The sequence below is a fragment of the Brachyhypopomus gauderio genome, chromosome 14 (genome assembly GCF_052324685.1).
Source record: "Brachyhypopomus gauderio isolate BG-103 chromosome 14, BGAUD_0.2, whole genome shotgun sequence".
In the NCBI taxonomy this organism is placed as follows: domain Eukaryota; kingdom Metazoa; phylum Chordata; class Actinopteri; order Gymnotiformes; family Hypopomidae; genus Brachyhypopomus; species Brachyhypopomus gauderio.
Window position 1 is genome coordinate 11,238,683 of NC_135224.1, and position 24,068 is coordinate 11,262,750.

Below are 24,068 nucleotides of genomic sequence, written 5' to 3' on the forward strand. Positions count from 1 at the left end.
ATTAACATCCCATGAATATTAAAAGACAATACCTTTCCATATTTCTGCTCTATGAAGATGAATGAATGAATGAATTGTTCAACTTGTATAGCGCATTTCTAGAACCCAAGGTCGCTTTACAATTTTTTATACAGATACAGCTCTTACACACCCAATCACACACCGGCGAGAAGCGGCAGCCAATTGCGCACAGCGTACTCTCAACCGGGATCCACAGCCCCCTGGGGGACTGAATGGGGTGCAGGAAGGGGAGAGAGAGGACAGACCTTAGTGACAGAGCACCATCCACCACTGGGCATACAAGCACACACACATTCATGCACACACACTCAGACAACTGCTTTTTTAATGGACATGAAGAGACAGACACACAGTCAGGGAGAATTTGTCAAGGAATCAGGGAATGCCAATTTACCTAATCTCCATGTTTTTGGACTGTGGGAGGAAACCGGAGACCCCGGAGGAAACCCACGCAGACACGGGGAGAACGTGGAAACTCCACTCAGATAGGGACTTGAACCCAAGACCCCAGTGCTGAGAGGCAAACGTAGTAACCACCAAGCCACCATGTTGCCCATGATAGAAGATATAAGATATAAATTTTATTGTACATGTTATGCCTGAACCTTGACCATTTGTTTTCTTTCTGTCCGTGTGGTTCTCTTTCTGTTTCCAGAACTACTTAGTGAGGTAATTTCAGTGGAATCAGATGCCTCCAAGCTCCTGCTGTTCCCGCCCAGCACACATCACAGCTCTGCATACGCTTTAATCAGACCTTTGCTTACATGTAAAAGAGAAAGTGTGACTGTTCACAATTTGATGCCTTTTTGGCATTTGTATGTTTCTGGCCATGTGGTCTAACTACACTGATTCGACTCAAAGTGGAAAGGTTACTTCAGTTGTTCACAGTGTCAGTTGTAATTGTTGTAATGCTTAATATAACAAATATATTGATTGTTTTCTAACATAATGTCACAACTGCAAATTCGTGATAATTAAATTTAGCATCAAATTTGCATGTATTTGTCACAAAATTGCACACATATCTATTTCAAATTATGAGATTATTCATCTTCCATGAAAAGTTATGAACAAGTGTCACCACTCACATTAATTCTGTTTCTTATAGTTTCATTCAAATGGAAAACTCATGCATTTTCACACTCTTATTTTCATATTGTACACACATGAGGCATAACAATAAATTACTTTTAGTGAGTTCAAATATTCATCAAACTTGTTAACATAACATAAAGTTACCAATAGCTAAGGAAGGAGACGATCTCATTAACCCAAACTAAAGTTCCTTTATGCTCACATAATAATTTCCTGGCATACATTGAAAAGAACCAAAATGCTGTACATCTTACTATTTTTGAAATATAACAGAAGCCTGGAATCTCCTTGCTGTCCATCTTATGAGCTGACCAGCTGATTTTGCATGATTTAATTTGAAATCATGCAAAATCATTCAAATGAATCTGCGGTTGCATGGCCTACTTTTACATGAAATGAATTATGCATGAACTTAGAGATCTTAGTGGACATCAGTGCCCCTGGATGAAACCTTTAAAAACAGCTTGTGGAAGGTAAAGTGTGCAGCTTGGGGTGCTGGGAACATTACACTGAGCTACTTTAGCTGGCATGAAACAACATCAGGATGCAGAGTTGAACACAGTTGCCTGATTACCTTCTGAATCCAGTCAGAGTCTCACAGGCATACCCTTGGCAAGAACGAGTCAGATTCTGTAGGTTTTGCATCAAGCCCCATCTCCACAACCATATTTGTCAGTAAGAAAAGATCTGTTTGGCCCATGCTCAAAGACAGAGAGAGAAAAAATGAAATGATGGCATCATAAACACGAGTCAGATTTGGTTAGCTCTCGGGAGCGGACACTGTGAGAGATACAAACTGTGTCTCGGAGGAAAATGTAGTAGTAGGACGCGATGCAAAATCAAACTGACATTAAGCCACACACAGCTCTGGGGTGGCCAGTGGCAGGAGTGAGATAGAAGCTCGAATCGACCTAATCATTGTGGTATTGTTTTGGAATGTAGGCACGCTGACAGAAAGCTAACCATACTCCGGAGGTATCTGTACTGTCAAAACAAATCATGACGTCACCACCACTGATTGCAAGAGACAAGTGGCAACAATAGTGCATGTGGATTGGTGATCACTGAAGCTCAAACTACCCCACAGTTGGAATTGGAGGAACACACTTAGGAGTATTTGTTTCATCATTTCTATATGACTGCTGTATATTTTGTTTTATTAATAATAATAATAATAATAATAATAATAATAATACAGTATGTGTTTGGGGTACTTTGAAAGGTTTAGACTGACGTACTCCTGCAGGAGGCAAGGTACCCAAGAATGTTTAACCTTTAACCCAATTGAAAGTTTTATCACACTGACTCCCTAAAGTGAAAATTAGAACCAGGGGGTCAGAATTTTTTTATGCCAATGAAGCAGACACCGCCTTACACTGCAATAATGGAATCAAGAAGGAAAGCACAGAGGTTATTTCTTTTATACCAGTATATCCAGTCCAATTCAAGAGGCCCAATTGAGACTTTCTGCATAATACCCAACAGCTGTTTTTCAAATATGTGGATTAAGGCCATAATGTTCTTTCAGAACTGATAGTTCTTCAGAATTTCATATTCCCATCCAGTTTCATCTTCATCTATACATATATGCCACCCCCCCCCCCCCCCCACCACCACCACATCGTTTCTATACAATTTCTCAGTTCTACTATTATGTAATATAAGAATGCAGGAATTATTGGAACAAACACACCAGACTCAAAAGGCTGAAGCATTTTCATACCCCCACAAGAATGCTTACTGAACTTAATCATCAGACATGGATTGCTCTTCAAAGCTAAAAATACACTCTGGTTCTTTGAGTAAATAATCATGCAGAGATATATTTCACATAGTCTTTGGTGATTTTAAAGGCAGTAAATGGCACATGATATGCTAGCTAATGCCTTTAAAGTGTTTCACATTGGTTGGAGCATGGCTAAATGTGGCAATGAATATCAGTCCCAATCGATACATGCCTCTGGAGCACTGCAGAGAGCACCAGCTCCTGTTTGGATGCCCTAAGACACGTTGTGCTTAGTGGGAAGGACATAGTCAAGTCCCACCTAACTGTCTTCATAAAACCACTGTCTGACCACAGTGTGACTTATTTAACTCACGTCTGATACATCTGATACTACAAACAGTGCCGCCTGCTGATGAGAATGTATGTGTTTACTGGGCATGCTGTATTTTAGATTCAGCTTTTAGATGTAAAGCACTTCATAGGACTGGATTGTAAACCAGATACTCAGTCACTCTTCTTACTCACTCACTCACTCACTCACTCACTCACTCACTAATGGTTAGCAAGCAGGAAATTCTCCACAAGGTGTTTGTGTCACAGCGATGCTTCACATCAAAAGCACTGTGTGCGCCTGCGTTGATTGTCCTTAAAATAATTCTAGTTTAAAATCATAAGTACGAAGAGCAACAATTACAGCCTCCTCCATGCCAAAATTATTGTCTTTGATCGTCACCTTATTCACTGTTAGGACAACGTCCATGAAAGATCCAGTCATATAAGATTCCTGTAATTAGGAAAGGTATTGCATACCTGACATAGAGCAGAAGAAGAAATAAAATATATAATATATAATTATGTATTCTATATAATTGGTCTGAATATCCATTTATGGATTTTAATGGCTCCCTTTACTGCTTGGTCATTTTGAAGTGGTCTCTCACAGAGCTGTTGTTTGTCCTGCTCCTTATCATGTGTGGCTGTTTGATCTAGGCTCCAGCAACACTGAATTAACATAATAGAATCAGTGTGTGACCACTGATGCTTAAGGTCCTTTAGTGCACCCCCTCTGACCTTCTTTTGTAGTACAAATAAGGATCATGTAAACCAGGGGACTGAAGAGGGGATAATGTGTGAACTAAACAGGCAAACAGATCACAAATCACTCGTGGCAAAAACGCACACTGATTTCACAGATCCAGTTTAGGTGTCATTTTGAATTCATTAATATATGGGATGATAACCTACTGTTGTTTTTTCACCCATAACAAAAAGTCACTGGTCTTGACATTATTGACATTGGGGTTTTTCATTTAAAAAAATTACTGAGGACAATAAGGCAATAATTTTTTGACTAAAATAACCCAAACCGTAGGATAGAATGTATTACAGCTAATTTGTATCAGTCATGGTTAAGTCTGTTCATCTGTGCTGTTATTCAAAATTTCACTAGAAGCAGGACTGGGTCTGGGATTGGGAAGAATAGAGTGGGTAGTCTCTAATGACTCTATTCCCATGAACTATTGCCGAGCAGCAGATGAGGGATAATCCGTGCCGATGGAGAGACCTGCTGTGGGCCAGCCAGCAGAAATGAGACCCATGTGCGAAACTTGAGCTTCATTTATCTGTCAAAGCGGATGAATTAAAAGGATGGTGGAAAAGAGCAAACGGAGAGAGGAGAGTGCGGTGCCAAACTACACGACCTCCAAGGGCTTTTCATTCTCTTAATGCACAAGCCAAATCATTAAAAATGCAAAATTAACCTTTAGTGCTCTGGGCCACGTGAGTTCATGCATGCATGTAAGATGCGTTGAGTCTGTAGCAGCTACAGAGAGGGGAAGGAAGATACTCAGGAAGTATCTGTGGTTTATATAGTGAGTTTATTCAGGGGCTCCTTTCACACTGCTGCCTTTGATGCTCCAAATAAGTACAGACAATACAATGTCAGTACAGACGTTTATTTGGTAGACATGGTAGAAAGCATTTGTAATACAGCACACACGATTACTGTTTAGCCATTTGTTAGGTTCAACGTAGTACCACTGTCACAACAGTATTTGGAGTGTTTTATTGGTTTGTGTTCTGAGATCATGATCAGATCAGGACTCTGATGAAATCCTGAGATCATGTTCAGATCAGGACTCTGTGTTTATGAGCATGATGAGTTCATGATTTAGTTTTATTGCTGCCCAATATCAGCAGATCTCCAGCGTGCTACCATGAACAGTCTCCACTGAAAATAAACCCTATTTTTATTGATGAATGAGGATTCGTGTTATTGAAAGGTTCGGCTCTAGTCAAATATCACTTTAACTGCAGGCCAACAATTCAGCCCTTTGTCCTGTTTGTGTGCATGCCAGCCTACATTTTTTTGGGTTGGATTGAGCATGAATGTGTTCAATCTAAGAGGGGAAAAAAGAATTTCAAGCCCTGCTCTGGACTTCATCAATCATACTATATTACAAGTCCTCACCTTGGATCAATTTGTGCTTTAAAGATCAAACAGGTCTGCTAACAAGACTGATATGCAGAGGTTTATTTCATGTGAGAGGCTCCATAAGACCACATTTACACACTCTTCACATTTGTGCCTCGATTGAATCCCATCGTGAGCTGAGATTACCTCTCGCATCCTTCGCCTTCCTTAGAAATGTCCTAGTTTCAAACTCCATCGTCGAGCTCATCACTTAAGTATTAATCTTGTGCTTTTTCATTGCCTTAAGTGAACTTATCCTCAGGCACCAGTGCTGACAGTCCTGGATTTCATATCGAACTTCATGACAATCCGCACTGGGAAGTCATGATGCGTCTTTGAGAATGACTAACAAATGAGGGAAGGGACACTTTTCTCAGACCTTCAAACTTTGATCTTTCATCTCTTGGTGTGAACATCTGCTTTGTAAACATTTATTTGCACTGCATTGTGAAAGACGGCCTACTGCTGCTTACCAGATCCAGACCAGCTCTCCACTTTCAAAGCTCTCACACGCTTCTTATTTAGTGCTAATAGTGTTCTGTGATCATTCTTGGAGGGGGGGGGGTCCCTCAGTTCTCTGCCTCTGTGTGTGTGTGTGTGTGTGCATGTGTGTGTGTGTGTGTGTGTGTGTGTGTGTGTGTGTGTGTGTGTGTGTGTGTGTGTGTGTGTGCGTGTAGTGTGTTATTTGTTGTGCTGTGTTCTCCCAGGCCTGGGTGACGGTGTATAATACGGACCGTAGGAGACATTAGCAGTGACTTTAGCTTTTGTGCAGTTTGGAGTCCTGTTTGTTAAATTGACCTGTTCCACATTGACCAGTTCCACATCTGTAGCCCTGTCCTCTGCTACACATGTATTTCCTACTGTTCTGGACACCTTAATTTGTGGTCAGTCCTAAAACAAATTTTTCTTCTCTCTCACTCTCAGTCACACTCACACATATGCACATACACACACAGATACAGTGATAACACTCCACTGTTACCATTTTGTTTAAAATAGTTTACTACTGTAATATTCTGTGGTCAGTTGTAGACCTGCAGTCATGCGGTCAGAAAATTATTTATGAATATGGTAGCAGACGGCTGACAAATTGTGCATAGCAACAGATGGCTCAATCAGATCAGTTTTATATCTATATATTAGATATAGATATATTTTATATCTATAACACACACACACACCTACACACAAATATACGTACATGTACATATACTGTGTGTGTTTCTCTGAGAAGACACTACAGAAAGTCCTTCACCAGCTGTGCAAGCAACGTGACCGATTACATCCCTACATCATCTACACTGCATTTAGTCCCTGGAATCATCTCTCTTGCATGGGGCACTGTGAAACACACAGTCTGGCACACACTGAAAGGGTTTTGCATCTCTTTTGCCAAGATGACCTAAAACCGCTAGTGCTTACAAAGAGGTGCTGAAACTTTCTGTAGTGTAAAGAGGACATGGCATAAAACAAATGTGAGATGAAATGTGTCTTGAGATCCCCAACACTCACACATGCATACACACACACACAAACACACACACACACACCCACACACACATTTTTTAGAAATCAGCATCTCTGGCCACAGGCAGTTGGGCACCGATGGCTCTAATCAAACACAGACCATGATGAGTCCACTAGCATCATAACAGAAACCATCTGCAAGCTGCTCGCATACTGTGTAGGTTTTCACTCTGTACTCTCTACCTGTGCATTTACTGACTTTCCTCAGTGTTCATCAGTGCTATATTAAACATGGTTCATGACTCCCATGTTTATGAAAGCAGTTATTGATTAGCTACTGCATGTCTGCTTTTTGTCTGAGGAACCTCGTCTTTTTTATTTTGCGAATGCTGAAATCCCAGTTATTATTTCTCCAGGGATAGTTTTCCATGAAGACAGACACATTGTACTGTAAAGGTTAAAGACAGGAGTATTTATTTAACACATTTAACATTATTAAATGATTATTTAACCATAAAATATTCTATAACAGAAAAGCAATGCTCTGAATGCCAGTAGGTATGACAACAGAATGTTCCTGTAGGCCTACTGAATTGTATTTTCAACTGTATGTTTTAATGAAGCCTTCATTTTGAGGGTCACTTAACCCTCCATCTGTTATTTCCATCGTTTATGCTCTCGCCTGAACAGACATCTACTTGCCTGTCCTCTCAGATGAGCGTCTGGCACCTCCTCCGAGTGATAGCTGAGTGGTATTAGCAGGACTAATTAGCCTGTTCAATACACGATAATTCATAGTCAGTTCGCAGAGCCTGTCACGCTGACTGATGTGATTCCTTCTGGCATTTTGGCTTCAAGCAGGGGGGGTCAGACTTTAAAATGTGCATTAAGGCCACAGAAACAAGCATGTCTTTAGCTCACTTGTGTATAGAGCTCTTTAAGTATTTAACGCCTCTCACCAGCTCCCGCTCCACAGAAAATAGATTCTGAGATATTGCTATATTGAAGATTGTAATAGTCAAGGATGGATTCTTCATCCTCTATGTATTTATTATGGAAGGTAAGGAAAAGACAATAATACTTTTTCTAACTCCAAAATGCCCCTTTTATGTCCTGTAATTTGATTGCCTTTGCTACACTTAGTAAGATTGTGAAGAGATTCTTTATTAGATAGAGCTAGGTGAGATGAAATGAGGGGAGATAAATCTAAAGGCATCCGCCAATCACAGAGTGAACAGTTCTATCAAACTTCCATAGAAGAGATCAACTACATGGATCTCAACAACACAAGATTCATAATATCTGCCTATGTTAATTTAAAAATTTAAAGTAAAAATCAGAATCTGTAATCTGAAAAAACGACCGAAACATTTGAAAGGCGCTAACGGAGCGGTTCACTTTGGGCGTCTCTTGGAGCCGCGCGCGCCGTCGGGGACTCTCGTGGCGTGACAGCGGCGGTCTCCATGGCACCGGCTCTCAGCGCCAGGCAGACGGGAAGCTGCGGTCCTCCGCCGCTCCAGTTAATGCGCCGTGATGTGATTGGAGCAGACAGGCGAGTAGGGGCGGGCCCTCTGGCCATTCAAAATGCAAAAGAAATAGGACTGGGCTTTTTTCCCCAGCTCTCTAATGGTGACATAACAATCTGTTGAAGCATGCCTCCGAATCTTGCAACATGGGCCCAACCCACGCTTAGATGGAGAGGTTCAAACACTTCAAATACATTACCCATTTTCCCTTGGTCATATTATAGCTATAAAGGGGTTGTGTTTCCACAATGGGCCAAATATAAAACACAAACCACTGGGTATGATGTGTTCTGAGTTGTTTTAAGTACAGATTTGTAATCATATGTAGAAAATATGTAGAATTCTAAACATACAGAATGCACAAAAGATTTCCATTAGACACAATTAAAATATGTCTTGGGGTAAATAATTGTATGTATATATATTATTAAACTAATATTTAAGGGAATTAAAACACTGCACAGTTACCGAGCAAATATGTTTTTGTACTTGGCTGATACGGATGTTTTACCTTTACTTATATCTCCACTATGTTAGACTTTAATTGTCAGTATGTGGCTTTTGGACTTTCAGGGGTTCTGACTGAGTAATTGAAAATCTCGTGCTGTAATGGTTCTGCTGACCGTGGGTGTTAACACAATTACACAAAGTTATTGCATGGTTTTAATATTCTAGGTATCCCACACCGAATAAAATATTCCACACTTACATTATTTTAATGATCAATCTGTTCAGTAATATCTCTGTATAAGTAAATATTTCAAATTAAAAGCACTTGGAGGCATTTTGTATCATGTTGTAAAATGTTTTGTTCATGTTAGAGACACAATTCAGTCATGTTTTTTTCACTCTGGATAGCCTGTTTGTGTTCCCTCAGGCTGGGTAGGTCCCGCATTTGCTTATGGTGCTGACGAAAGCGAACTCTGACCTTTACAAAGATCACTCATCCATTCAGAGGCCTAATGTTAATAGTCATGTTAATCGCAGCATGAATTGCCCATGACAGATCCCATCGCATCACTCCTGCAGGTCTGCAGGCTGCAAGGTGGAGAGTTGTGCTCTTTAGTAGCAGGTAGGAGATATTCATTCACACCCCACAGGTGAAATACATAGTTGGAGGTGTGTGTCTGTATGAATTTTAGCATCCTTGGTGAGATGTTTTTTTCTATTGCTTAAAGGTAGAAGACAAAGTTTGTTGAACCATGCCGATTTCAAGCTGATTAGAGACAAAAAGATCTTTATTGTACAAAACAAAAAACATTATACAAAACCTTTATTGCATTATCTATAAAAAGAGGTTATTGGTAGTGTCAATTTTCCTATGTTATATCTAAATTTCATAGTTATTAATAGAAAAAAAAATGTTCTGAAAAAAATGGTTGCTTTATTACAGAGTTATGTATATGTAATGATGGTATGCTACGATCTGAATTATTGAAAGATTATCAGCATGTAAAGCGTGATGAAGGGTCTCCTAACAGCAGTGCATGGTCTGGAAGGAAGGTCGTGTTTCCACCTGTGAGGTAAATCATCTGGAATGAGGAACACTGGACTTGAGGACAACCTTCAGGGTTGCCAGACATATCATTGCTCTCTTTGATCTAAGCGATTTTGCACAGGTTTAAAATCCTCAGTGTGTGGAAGGCCTTTTACACTCTAACCATTCTCTGATGTCTATTTGTCTCACGAGCAAGAAATCTCTGCTTAGGGGTTTCTGTCTGACATTTATGTGTGAAGTCTCTTTAAGCGGAAATCTGGTAAAAGCATTTACCACAACATTTTTGTCATGATCACATCAAACTGAGGTTCAGGGTACATTAAAAGTGCTGTGATTCCATGAGTCTAATTCTCTGTTGAGCTCCTTACTAAAACAAAACAGACCAAAAGAATACTGTATATTTTAAGGAATTAATTATCATTAGAAATACACAGATTGTTTACTCAAAAGAGGACACGAGGCTCTGACTGTACATGTAGCAGTAAGCATTACAAGATAGCTAATGAAAAGGATCTAACTAATACGTCTATTATTTTGCTGTATGCGTATTGATCTGTGCAGCAAAGAGGTCATCAGAGAGGAGACGCACTCATAGATTCTTAAAGGGCCTCAGGCAGACACGATATAGCCCAAGTTTCCTGATCACACCCAGTCAATAGCCATCCATTAAGGGCAGATAGGCTGTCTCATGGACCCCTGGCCTAGGCTAGCCACACAAACACACATTTAACCCTACATCCTTTGTCACTACTGAACCACATCCATTAAGCTTGTATCAGTTTCCTCTCACCCGTGCTATTGACGTTCTACTAATATTCCTGCCAGGCCATGTACATTGGTCTGAAAACATGAAATCCTCCATGCACATTGCAGACTGCTGTCACCGGTGTAATGGGACTCCTCTTTGGTCAAATGTCAGCCCAAACCTCATGCTCTATTAATCATTTAAGTTCACATTGGTATTCAGGGCTGATGGGTCTGAACGATTATGCAGGCCTAAACATCGTGCCACATGGTTTTTGAAGAACAAAATGTCACTTGTTTTCATTTTGTCTGTCAAATTTTGATTATCCATATGTTATCATCATTGAGACAATTATTTCACAAATGGATCCCTTAGTTTCTGGTATCTCTTCTCTTGTAATATATACATAGAAACATATTATAATAAGTTACATTTTGTAAAAGTTCAGACTATGCAGTTTGTTTAGGGACATGAATGAATAAATAAATGAATGAATGCATGAATGTTCAACTTATATAGCGCCTTTGTAGATACCCAAGGTCGCTTTACAATTTTAATACAGGTACAACTCTTACACAACCAACCACACACCATGCCCTTTGTCTTTCTGTTAATAGTTAAGGTTTGGGAGACATAGAGATATTTGAGTTTTTTCCACTATTACTATTGCGGGAGTATCTTTTTTAGTTACTCTATGTAGATTCGATCCTATATATCTAACTCTATCCAAATTAATGTCTAATCTAATCTATTATTAGCCTTTGCAACATGATGGAGTTATTTTTTTAATTTTTTTAAAGATGAATTAATGAAGGTTTTACATCACCACTAAAGACATTTTAAACATTCATGTCTTGCAAAATGAACCATTAATTTATAAATCCACTAGGGTGCACCCTGGTAATGGCCCTAAGCATTCCAAACCCCAAAAGACTGTAAATCAATAAGCCATCTGAAGGCCCTTTGGGAAGATTAGGTTCACCACACTTCTCCTTTGGTTTCACATTTTAAAGAATGGAATGTTGTTTGTGTTGTAAACTTCTGTGTCTTGCTAAACCCCAGAGTAACCCCCATGAACTACCCTTTCCCTATGGATCATACAACGCTGCCACTCATAATACATCCATAATACTCATAATATGTCCTTTTGTTTTGGTTTTGGATGAAATTGATTGTGAGATTGTTTGACATTTTGATTTTTGTTCCAAGTTCTGTCTTTGTTCACTCCATGACCACATCACACATTCACTTTGAAATTTGCATGCGATTTCTACTCCCTGAAATAAGTCCAGTTATAGGAATACACTATACTATGTTCATGCTGAGCAATTTTTGGCACAAAACCTACATATCTACATAAACAGAATCCATGTAAAAGGCTTCTACCAGATATAAGAAGATACAAGAAAATATAAGAAGATTCTGAACAAAACAATGTTTTAATGTTTTCATTTCATTTCATTTCAACCTTTAAAAAATGTAAAAATAAGATTCTTTTTTGTCTATTAGTAGAATTTGCAGGCTAGGTGATGACAGAAGTCTCTAGAAGGTCTTTTGAAATGAAGGAAATGAGACTTAAATAACCTGGAAATGTTTTTTAGAGAGAATGAACAAAAGAGATAGAGAGAGGGAGAGAGAGAGAGAGAGAGAGACACTCTATAATGCAAATCAAGAAGTGTGACCTTTTTTGTTGTTTTTTGTTTTTTTTTTTTTAAGAAATTACATTTGAAATGAAGAACATGTGTGAAGAAAGTCTTTTTGAAGTGGCTGTGTAGTCTGGTTGAATTATTGTGGTTTGTCTTTAGATTTTGCCCAAAGCTTTTTACCGTGGTCTCTGTAAGCACAATGTGCTTCTCTCTGTGAGCATCACAAGTGGACAAAGCTGTATGTTTTAAAACCGAGACTGAAACACACGTGTCCAACTTGATTTTACAAAGGATTTCCAGGAAATATCATGGGTGTCTGTATTTTTAAAATATAATTGCTTATTTAATGTCTAAAATTTAATGTGAAAATAAATACAACAGATAAAATACAGACCTGTGCTTTTTAGCAATCGTGCTAAATTGTGCAATCGTTTTTGCGGTCATATGTGTTAAAGAGTATGCCACTACAGTTTAGGCCATCCAGAAGCATTTTTGAGCAACACTTATTATTATTATTTGAACACCATTATTAGAATTTTTTCAGATAAATAGACCTTTTCAGAATACAAAATCACAATTTTGTTGTCCAAAGTGTGCTCAATGATTGAAAGGAGAGACACTTCTGAAAGGTTCATATAGCTTTTAAATATAAATATATATTGCAGCTGCAATACTTTGACCAAAAGCAACAATATGCATATATATGTATTCAATAGGCACTAAGTCACCCTATATGTGCCCATGAGGTGCCCCAGTCTTTGATATCCCCAAATGAGCACATATTTTAACCTGGCATTGTGACTCATTGATCTGATGAAACCTTTAATTGATTTTCCATTACCTAAAACAAGACTCCACATTACAAGGTGGCTATACAGCAGCTGGCCAGGAGGTCATTTATATCCTGAGGTTATAGCGCAAAGGGGTGTGGTATCAGAGGGTGGTGCTTACAACCGCCATGATCCTACAAAGTCAGAGCCAGGAAGTCTGGCAGTAACAGCAACCTTTATCTCCTCAACACAAACCCCAATTATAATTATTCCCCATCACCACCACCACATACGTACACCATTAGGACTTTGAAAAATGATAACGGGGATAAGAGAAAATATCACATCTCTAACATCTTTGAAAGTGTTCCAGTTAGATAAAAAAACAGATGGAAATCATTAATATATGTTTGTTTAGTATAACCTCATTAACGTAGATACATTTAGGTTGAAAGTCTTATAAAGTGATAGAGTTCGATAACCCTTTTGTGATATTGTCCAAGTAAAAAAATACATGATCCAGTGTGATGAGGTACAGGTGACAGCTAATCACCTGCTAAATCACCTAGAACTGCACCTACAAATTAAAAGCCTGAATATGAGCAAATCTAACATGGGCTCAGTTAGATAATAATAACTACCTTTTGGCTAAAGTAAGGATGCTCAAAATTAGTGCTGTATTGTTCATATGAAAGCTATACACTATAAAACCGTACTCAAGAAATATTATAAAAGGTGCATCATTGAATTGGTTAAATATTTCTAAGTCTACTTTTTGACACATGATTTCTGAACAGGTTACAATGCATTTAGATGGGTTAAGCTCCTGTATTTGAGTGCAGATCTTTTTGTGGATTCAGAAGATTTTCTTGTCGTTGTTACGCACACAATTACCTTCCTGCCATATCTGCAGCCTATGGTCATTATGCAAGTTACTGAATGCGTTTGAATGTGTGACAGAATTTTTTTTCTTTCAAAACAAAGTGTGTGTGAACCAACTGTTCACACACAGCTCACCTTTTGTATGTTGTATAAAGCTTCGCAAATGTGATGAACTGTGGCCTATTCATGGACTACACGAGGATGAAGACGTATTTTCTCCCTTTTCTAAGGGGAGATCCTATGAACGTCACAAACTCTGAAATAAATTACCAGTGATATCAGGTTTTTAAATGCCATGAAAAACTACTATATTTATTATAATTGTTGTGAACAATGTAATGAATGTAATGATAATGGGTATGTTTTAGTCTCTTTAAATGGGAATGCCACGAATCAAACTGAATTAAGTCTCGTGCCACCAACATTATTACAGCAAATATGAAATTAGAAGCAAGTTTCGTTGTGGAAAATGCTCGTCCGTTTGAAGCAGTGAATGTACTGTACAGTAGGAACAGATTAATATTATTATGTGTCCTAATCTTAATAGACATTCGATTATGAAAACAAATGGAATCCTATTTTAAGAGACATTATTTTGTACTGTATAAATAAATACAATTAGTATGTAGGCTACTTATATAATAGTAATGTTTTATTATTATTGTTATTGTAATCTTTTACAGTAGTAATAGTAATTCAGTAGTAGTAGGCCTAGTTATAGTAATAAGTGAGAAATGGATCAGAAACTATGACAGAAACTGAAACTCTTTTTTTAACGAGTAATTTGTTACGGTGCTGTTAGGACACAAATATCCAATTGGTCATTAGCTGCGTACAGAAACTAGTTCCTCAAATACAATGTAAACACAGATTAACCCCATCCACGTTTGCTGTGACATGGACAAGGACCTGAATTGAACCGGAAAGACTGACTAACATGTTTAACGTGGCCTTGGGGATGATTTTTCATCGGCTTTAACACACACCTGGTTTCAAATGGTTCTCCTACAAATACACAAACCGTTCAACTTTATGTATTGTAAGTATAACAATTCTAAACATTTCTGATGTTCAAACTTGTTTTACACATAATTACAGTTAACATAGTACACTAACTTGGATTATAGTCGGGTGATTGCAGAATTAGTACCTACTAATTAAATCGTGTTAATTAAATGCACTCTCGATCGACAAAAAATTCAAAGAGACATTTCATTTGGAAACGACAGCTAGGCATCACCACTGGCGTTTTATTCAAATATAACAGCTTTATATATCGCTTGAACATATGTGATTCGATTTTTATGGCTAACAAAGTGACAAACGCGTGAAAGAACTTTGCTCCAATTTTTCAATATAGGCATTGTTAAAATATTCATATTTACATATTGCATAGGAATACAGCCACGATATGATTGTTGATCGCATTATTTGTACAACTAACCGTACGCTAAAACTTTCCAGAGCTGTGATTTCACATATTTGAACTTACTCCAGGGCAAAACAGTCCGCAGGATGCAATATAAGTCATATATCTCCGTCGAAAATGCTGAAATATTTTCTGGCGTTCGTAAGGTACAGGTAAGGCGCAGTGCTTCCTTGATAGATAACTGGAACAGGCATGGGTAAAATACATCCTCCCAAAACATTATTCCCAACGCTTTCTTTGTATAGATTTGGTAATTTCATCACCTTTGCCGCATCGGAGAAATGTTCGACAGAGCACTGTCCCTCCAGGTCTGTGGATAACTGCCGTTTTAATTTATTCCGGCGGTTCTGAAACCAAATTTTGACTTGCGTTTCTGTGAGTTGTAAGGTATGAGCAAGGCACGCCCGCTCGGCGCTACTGAGATAACGCTTAACGTCGAATGTAGATTCCAACTGAAAGATCTGTCTCTTGGAGAAAATTGTGCGCGTTTTCTTTTTAGCAGGTAGTTTGCTCTTCTTGTCCTGCCGCTGATGCATACAGAGGCCATCGGCGCCGTGCGCATTTGCGCGTTTTGGACATATTTCAGTCTCTCCTCGGACTGCGCCTTTGTCAGGTGCGTCGCTGTGAACGCTGATACGTTCTTTGGTACATCTGTGCGCTGTCAAGAAAAACCCTCCAGTTATTATCTAAAAATACACTGACGCACGGAGACCATCTAATAACAAAGAGAGCTAAATTTCATCTCTCGTGTAAAGGTTAAGCCTTAGTGCATTAAAATTCAGTTTAGTCTGCTTACACAAAATAATGTTGCACCTGTTACCTGTTTCATTAGAGACTGGTAGCTCCCACCGATATTCCCGGGCTTCTTGCGACGAACAACCGCTTTCATATTCGAGCTGCGATTTTGTGCGGTTTACATCAAATTCCTTTTTAAGAATGCTATCAATTGTGAATTTCAACGAGGCTGGTCGACATACCATGTCTTCCTCGTTCATAGTTTCCGACTACAAGTAATCGTTATTTTCTCAGGTATTGATAACCGTTGCGCAAACGCTGGTGAACCTGGACCACTCGCGCACCATAATTGGACTTTTAGCGCTCCTCCAGCTCGCGGACGGGCTGCTCTCGAACCGGAAGTCTGTGTTCACGAGCGTACCGCTTTTGATTGGTGCTACTGGCAATGTATGACGCCAAGTAACTAGGAAGGCAGTCCGATATTGCTGTGTTAAAGGGCCATAGACTGTTATGGTCTATGTGTAGAAATTCATATCCAACACATTTGCGTAATTAATTTAAACTTTATTCAGTATTGTGCAAATTGCAAAAAACTTTAGGTGTACTATCTTCTAAGATTATGTCAACGAGACACTTAATATGTAGTTGCGTGTTTTACCTGGAGTCATATATATTGTATTTATGCACGCATCCCATTATTTAAATTGCTAATTAACTGTGAAATTATGTTCATAGACTTGCTTTCTGTGTCTCTAGGCAAAGGTTAGTGTAGGTATGTGTTGTAGGGACCTATATTTATCAATTGTGTATTTAAAAATATATTATATCTAGATTTGTAAATTACTAGATCTTAGATTTTCAGTGTCAGACCATACAATACTTGACAATTCTAAATTAGTCCTACAGACCTTTTAAGAAAAATTACTTTTAGTCTACTCATTTAAAGTGGATCAATCAATATTGAACAAAGACGAAGGCAACGACAAAGAAGAAAAATGAATAAAACAGCTATAATTGGTCAGTTATTTCTAATCTTTTCTGATGTTGTTGAATCTTCAGTCCTTTTTGGTTTATTTTATTCATTTATATGCACAGAAGTCTTATTGACTTAGCCTATATGTACTTTAAATTAGCCTTTTGTATATGTATTAGTCTACATGTCACACTTTGTAGGCCTATAACTTAAGTTATAGGCCTACAATATTTATATATATATATATATATATATATATATATATATATATATATATATATATATATATATATATATATATATATATATATAAATTATATAGACATAGTCCATATAATTATATGGACTATGTCTATATAATTTTTTTATTCTATATATTTAATTTTTAACCCTATTTGCACGTGTTTATTTACAAAGCTGTAGTGATTGTGCTTTCTCTGCACGGATATCATTTAAACGCTGGAAAAGCCTGCTCATGTGAAAGTGTGACCTTATCCGTGTTCCGCTGCAAATCTGGTTAAGCACCAAATGCGAAAATTCTGAAGCGTTAATTACATTATTATTAAGGCTACAAAAGGTTATTGATCAGTCCTGTGTTTATTTAATCCAACGTAATTTTCCCATAGGCTATGCCTAGAATTCCCATACCCACCGCAAAACGCAAGGGTCTTCACATTATCAGACGACATACTTGACATTAGTCTTTGGCGACTATGCAAAACTATCTTAAAAGCACGAGGATGTGTGCGTGTGTTCGAAGGTCTCAGAGTGGGAGACTGGTCAAGAATGAGGTAGAAAACACTGAAGTCTGAAGATGAGAGGAACCGGGTCTTTCGTAGAACCTTGGAACTCCATGGAACTACAGACTGTTTCGAATAAAGTATCGAGCGCTTATCCATGCAAGAGGACCTGACATTATCTTGTCTCTTGTCATCAACATCTGACTCCGTTCCTTTCTGCAATGGACCTGAAACCAAAGTAGTTTTTTTTCTACTGCAGTACAATCTCTAAATACACTTGACCCCCAAATGATAAAGGACGAAAATGGTTGTGGCAACATGAGGACTGTTTGTTTATTTCTTTTATTTTTTGGCTACGTCTGGAGCAAGATTCGACTTTCAAGCAGGATCGTTACAACGACACGCACAGCGGAATTGCTGATAACTATTTAGACATCTCAGGTCAGGCTTATCCGCCGTTTCCATGAACTTGGAAAACTGAAAACCGCAAAATAACGTTAAGACCTCACTGTCAAACCTTTGTAGTAATATCTACAATAGCCGTCGACATAAGAAAAATCATAATGGTTATTTAAAGCGAAGCAGAATCCTTGACACGGCCATTGCAAAATGTAAACAATTCTCACTACTAAAAGCTCATGTTAACGTGCTGTTAAGGGAGGCTAGAGTAAACCACCGAGTTTCTCCAACCTTTTCACAGCTGGGACTGCGCGAGGTCTTATTTCTTGTCCGACACTGTCCTCTATCGGTCATAAAATTCTACTGTGATTTGGGCAGCCATGGTTTTATGTTTTTTTGGATACAATCCGGGTTAGCAGCCGAACATCCCTTTCAGACAGCTTCCTCTTGCGTCCACAGCTAATCCTGTTGGATGTGGTTTGTCTTTCTTGGTGGTATGCTGACATTACCCTGGATACTGTGGCTCTTGATACATCACAAAGACTTGCTATCTTGGACACAGATGCGCCAGCAAGACGTGCACCAACAATTTGTCCTCTTTTGAACTCTGGTACGTCACCCATAATGTTGTGTGCATTGCAATATTTTGAGCAAAACTGTTCTTACCCTGCTAATTGAACCTTCACACTGTGCATTTAATGAAGATTGGCCATCAGGCTGGTCCAATTTAGCCATGAAACCTCCCACACTAAAATGACAGGTGTTTCAGTTTCATTGTCCAACCCCTGCAGATATACAGTAAATGTAATGCACTATTTTGGATAAAGTATGAATGTATTTTTAATTATGCATGTCTATAAATGTATTTGTATGTGTAAAAATGTCTACATTTATATAGTCTTGTGGAGGCATGTGGTTTAATTGAACAAAAATGCAAAATGTGACTGTGGAATTAATTAATTTTATTGGGGCAATTAGTTTTAAATTCCAGCAATGAACTTAATTAAAGGCGCATTGGTGTATTTAGCATAGAGAATACATTCACTTATTCTATGTATACCATTAATTTAGATACAATTCTAAAGCAATTCATAATTAATCAAATAAGATGGAGTTAAAATACACTATATTGCCAAAAGTATTCGCTCACCCATCCAAATGGTCAGAATCAGGTGTTCCAATCACTTCCATGGCCATATGTGTATAAAATTAAGCACCTAGGCATGCAGACTGTTTTTTTTTTTTTTTTTTTTTACTACAAACATTTGTGAAAGAATGGGTCACTTTCAAGAGCTCAGTGAATTCCAGCATGGAACTTATAGGATGCCACCTGTGCAACAAATCCAATCGTGAAATTTCCTTGCTTCTAGATATTCCGCAGTCAACTGTTAACTATATTATAAGAAAATGGAAGTGTTTAGGAACAACAGCAACTAAGTGGTAGGACACAAACTGACAGAGCGCGGTCAGTGGATGCTGAAGTGCATAGTGCGAAGAGGTCACCAGCTTTCTGCAGTCAATCACTACAGACATCCAAACTTCATGTGGCCTTCAGATTAGCTCAAGAACACTGCGCACAGTTGAAGTGAGAACTTAATGGAATGGGTTTCCATATTTGAGCAGCTGCATCCAAGCCACACATCAAGTGCAATGCAAAGCGTCGGATGCAGTGGTATAAAGCACACTGCCACTGGACTCTAGAGCATTGGAGGTGGGTTTTCTAGAGTGACATATCACGCTTCACTATCTAGCAATCTGATGGATGAATCTGGGTTTGGCGGTTGCCAGGAGAACGGTACTTGTCTGACTGCATTGTGCCAAGTGTAAAGTTGTTGTTTTTCATGAACTGGGCTTAGCCTTGTAGTTCCAGTGAAATCAACACCGAATGCTTCAGCATAACAAGACATTTTGGATAATTCCATGTGCCCAACTTTGTGGGAACAGTTTTGAGCTGGCCAATATACATTTGTCCAATCATGTGAATTATGCCAAATTTATCCAATCATATTCATTTAATCACCTCGAACATCATGTGTGCTTATGGATTAAAGTTAACAGATGAGGGTTCCGAGGGGGGAATTAGCTCTCTGTGGCAGACGCCTTGTGCGTTTGTAATAGGAGTGTCTGGAATTAATCCATACTTGCCTAATAAATTCATTTTACTTTATTACCTTACCCAACTGCTTCTGACTTTTTTTTATTGTGCTTACCATTTTGGGTTTACAGAATTTCAACCACATGTGCTTCTGGAAGAATGGTCAAAAATCCCCATAAACACACTCCTAAACCTTGTGGACAGCCTTCCCAGAAGAGTTGTTCTAGCTGCAAAGGGTGAACTAACGTCATATTGGATGCTATGGATTAGGAATGGGATGGCACTAAAGCTCACCTCTTAAGACGTGAAGGGACAGCACACAATGTCCTCTTTGACCATTTAGCAAGCATCTAAATAATCTGTTCCTAATGCAGCTAAGACTGGATTTATTTTTTCTTAATCAAAAAAACTGGATCAAAATAAAATAAATCCTGTTTAATAAAACAGGATCTGAAATAAAGACACTGAAAATATAGTTGAAAAATAAGCTTATTTTACTGTTCAATAAATATTCATTTTATGTACAAAACAAATTTTTAGAGATATATAGATCATTTAAAACAATTCATGATTTCATTGTCAGAAAGAACTGTTCTTTAAGCAAATAAATACAACATCCTTTTTTATGATATGTATTAATTACTGGGGATATTTCAGATGGATTTGGCGCAACTTAAGGCATGGTCATGTTCAGATGAGTAAATTAACATGGTGGAGCTGATGCGGATTAAAACATTGTCATAATCCCAACCAGTTTGTGGAATATCCCTCATGTATTACATACATGTCCATAAGTTAGCATCTCAGAAAAGGAGTGCAGTTTCTGGTCTATACGTCCTAACGATCACAGTTAGACCATCAGAGGCATGCTGGTTGCGTTGAAACACTACCATCCTAAGATGTGGGATTCTCACAGACCTGAAACATGGTTAATTCAGTCCAAAACGGACACATTCAAGTCGTTCACTGAAAAAGTCCTCATTTCCAGCCTGTAAAAAAACAAGCTTGTTTTACACAAGTGTGTGGACAGTCAGCCCTCAAACTTGAGTGGGGTTTTGTTATTTTGTTCAGTTCAACTCTGCAAATCGTCTGTCCAGTGGCTCTGTAAAAAAAATATATATATATATAATAATAATAATAATTGAAGAAAAAAAACTTGGCATACACCTAGCCAAGCATGTTGTTAAGTGCTACTCCTTACTGAAAGCAAATCGCGAGTACACAGAGGGACTAAAGTTTGGTTTGGACTTCTGTGAAGATCCACATAAAGGGAGTCACGGGTAAGCGTAGCACGCTTGCCTGCAGACACTGTGACTTGCACACCTCAAATTCCAACCGTGAATTGCGCAAATCTGTGGACCTGTCGAGCATACACGGCTTGGCTAACTGTTAAGTGTTGCTCATTTATACATTGATATGTATATTTATACATTTATTAATATGTGCGCACACACATTTATGACTAGTCCTCAATATGTTATTTATAGAACAATTAAATCAAGAGTTAATTCTTGGAGAGACCTTGGGCAGAGGTATTAATGTTTGTATAACAAAATGGAAAGCAACATGAGACAAAATTTGCAAATCTGTTAAGATCAAGAATGGGGGCTGCGGCTCAGGAGCAGAGAGGGGGCAGATTCCTTTTCTTTGTCCACACTTCTCATTCTTTTAGTCATTCACTGCAGGGATACTGCTGAGCATGAGATTTCCTCTGTTGCTTGTTTACACATTTTGATTTGGAAGCTTCCCTTAGTGCCCATGTTCATATTACGTTATGTATACAAGTATGTACATGTTTGCAGAAAATTAAACCAGCCTTAATGTGGAAGATACCGTTTGTAGCTTATGACAAATTAAGTTTTTACAATAAATACAACATCTTCTGGAAGGCAACTTACCTGAGAAGAATATGAAGAAATTTCTTCTAGATCACCATAACAACCATTTTTGTGGCGAATCAGATTACCCCACAGCACCGAGTGATGGCACCCAGGACACTCCCCCTCCACAGGAAGTAGATGGGAGGGCTCTGACTTCAGAAAATGTTTAGCCAAGCAAATCAGATGGGACACCATTTTACAAGAGGGATGGAAGCAAGAGAGTCTATCTGAAGCCTAGAAACAAAGCAGATATCATGTGTTCTAAACAAACAGCTACAACAGTCAGATACACAAATCAAAAATAATGTCAATATGTTCAGACCTGTCGGGGGTAAAACACCTTTTTCACAGATAATAATAATAATCTTTATTTGTATAGCACCTTTCATACATACATGTAACTCAAAGTGCTTTACAGTATAAATAAAAAAAACATTAAAAGGAGATAAGACAAAAAGATGCAAGCTCCTCAGGCTTGTAGGCAAGTGCTACAACAAGACCCAGGAGTAAACATACCTCCACAATCTCTCCACACAGCAGACACCAATCCACCTGGCTCTCCTCTAGCTCCTTGCCCTCCTGCTGCCGTTTCTTCTTAGCCCGGACGCAGCCGAAGGTCAGAGGGACGTGCATGGGCGGCTGAAGTCCAGGTTCAAAGTCCAGCCGGTACTCCTGCCTGAGCCAGCGCACCGTCAGAGGGAGACGGCTCCATGGCGCCACCCGCAGCATGTTGGAGACCACGCGCCAGTGGAAGTGCAGGCTGGACTCTTTACGGGCGCGCCGGGTCACGTGGGAGAGACGACGGGAGACGTGCGGGTGCTGCCACGCCCACTCAAACTGGGGGAGACATGGCAGAGTTTGTACAAATACCCCAACCCTATAACTAATCCAGAGGTCATTACATGGAATTAGGATATAAGCACACTTTAGAAATATGTATATTGGGGAAACGGTGAAAAGAGGAAATGAAACAGGTTTTTACTTTAATTTGGACAAGTTTGACGGGCCAGATTAAAAAGCTTAACGGGCCGTATATGGCCCGTGTGCCGTAGTTTGCCCATGTCTGTTCTAGGAGGAGAATGCATGCAGTTCTTTAAAACGAGTAAAATATATTTGTGAGAACCTCTTAAACAGGAGATGATTTTAAGACTATTTAGTATGAACTAATACCTACCCTTAGAGCTGCAATGTCAGAGGGAAATCCATGGATGATGAGAACCATCTCCCTGCAATAAAAATCAAGATTGATGCACACACCGATATGTGTAGTCAACTACAATCACACATGATCTGTTTACCATGGTCCTCTGCCACTGGTTCTCTTGGCTCCCCCTTTGTGTCGACCGGCGTTGTGCTGGCAAATTCGCCGTTCTGGATTAACAGTGAAGCCGATGTATATACGACCCTTGAATTTCGGGTTTGTGCAGTAAAGCATGTAAACCCCAAAGAAGCTCTCCACCTCCACCACCATTGCAATGCACCTTCCCCAAACGTTATCCGATATCCGTAATATTATAGCTAGGTTACGTTTGCCAAACGCTGTATTTTATAACAACAAGCTAAATGTAGCTAGCTAGCTAAAATAATTTAGACAGGTTAGCTGGACGATATATAAAATATTTAAAATAAATGTTTGTTAAATTCATTAACTACTGGTCCCTATCGCCCTTACGGAATCGCCTTTTAATTTGAAAACAACAGTTCTGCCGAGTCTTCGCCCGGAGGGTAATGTCAGATTTTGCCTGTTAGAAATGAACAAATACTCTTTTGTAAATAAACAAATAATGAATGTCGATAATCAAACTAAATAGGAGATAATAGCATATTTCTAGTGCTTGAGGAATAACATGAAGTTTGTTAATTTAATCAGTTCTTTTATTATTTTACGTTAGGCAAATAATTAAGAAACCATAATACTGTACCGATATTGATGAGGTCCTTCTTACTGTTGAGACGTGATTGGTCGAT

General features: G+C 38.7%; 1 protein-coding gene across 1 annotated transcript; it reads right to left on the reverse strand.

Moving 5' to 3' along the window:
• Window positions 1-20,771: 20,771 nt before the first annotated feature.
• slx1b (SLX1 homolog B, structure-specific endonuclease subunit) lies at window positions 20,772-23,773 on the reverse strand. Its single transcript, XM_076972579.1, has 5 exons — window positions 23,399-23,773; window positions 23,275-23,326; window positions 22,617-22,937; window positions 22,119-22,334; window positions 20,772-21,322 (listed from the first exon to the last, which is right to left on the reverse strand). Exons 1-5 carry the CDS (start codon window positions 23,569-23,571, stop codon window positions 21,293-21,295), a joined length of 792 nt encoding a protein of 263 aa, XP_076828694.1. The 5' UTR covers window positions 23,572-23,773; the 3' UTR covers window positions 20,772-21,292.
• Window positions 23,774-24,068: the final 295 nt, after the last annotated feature.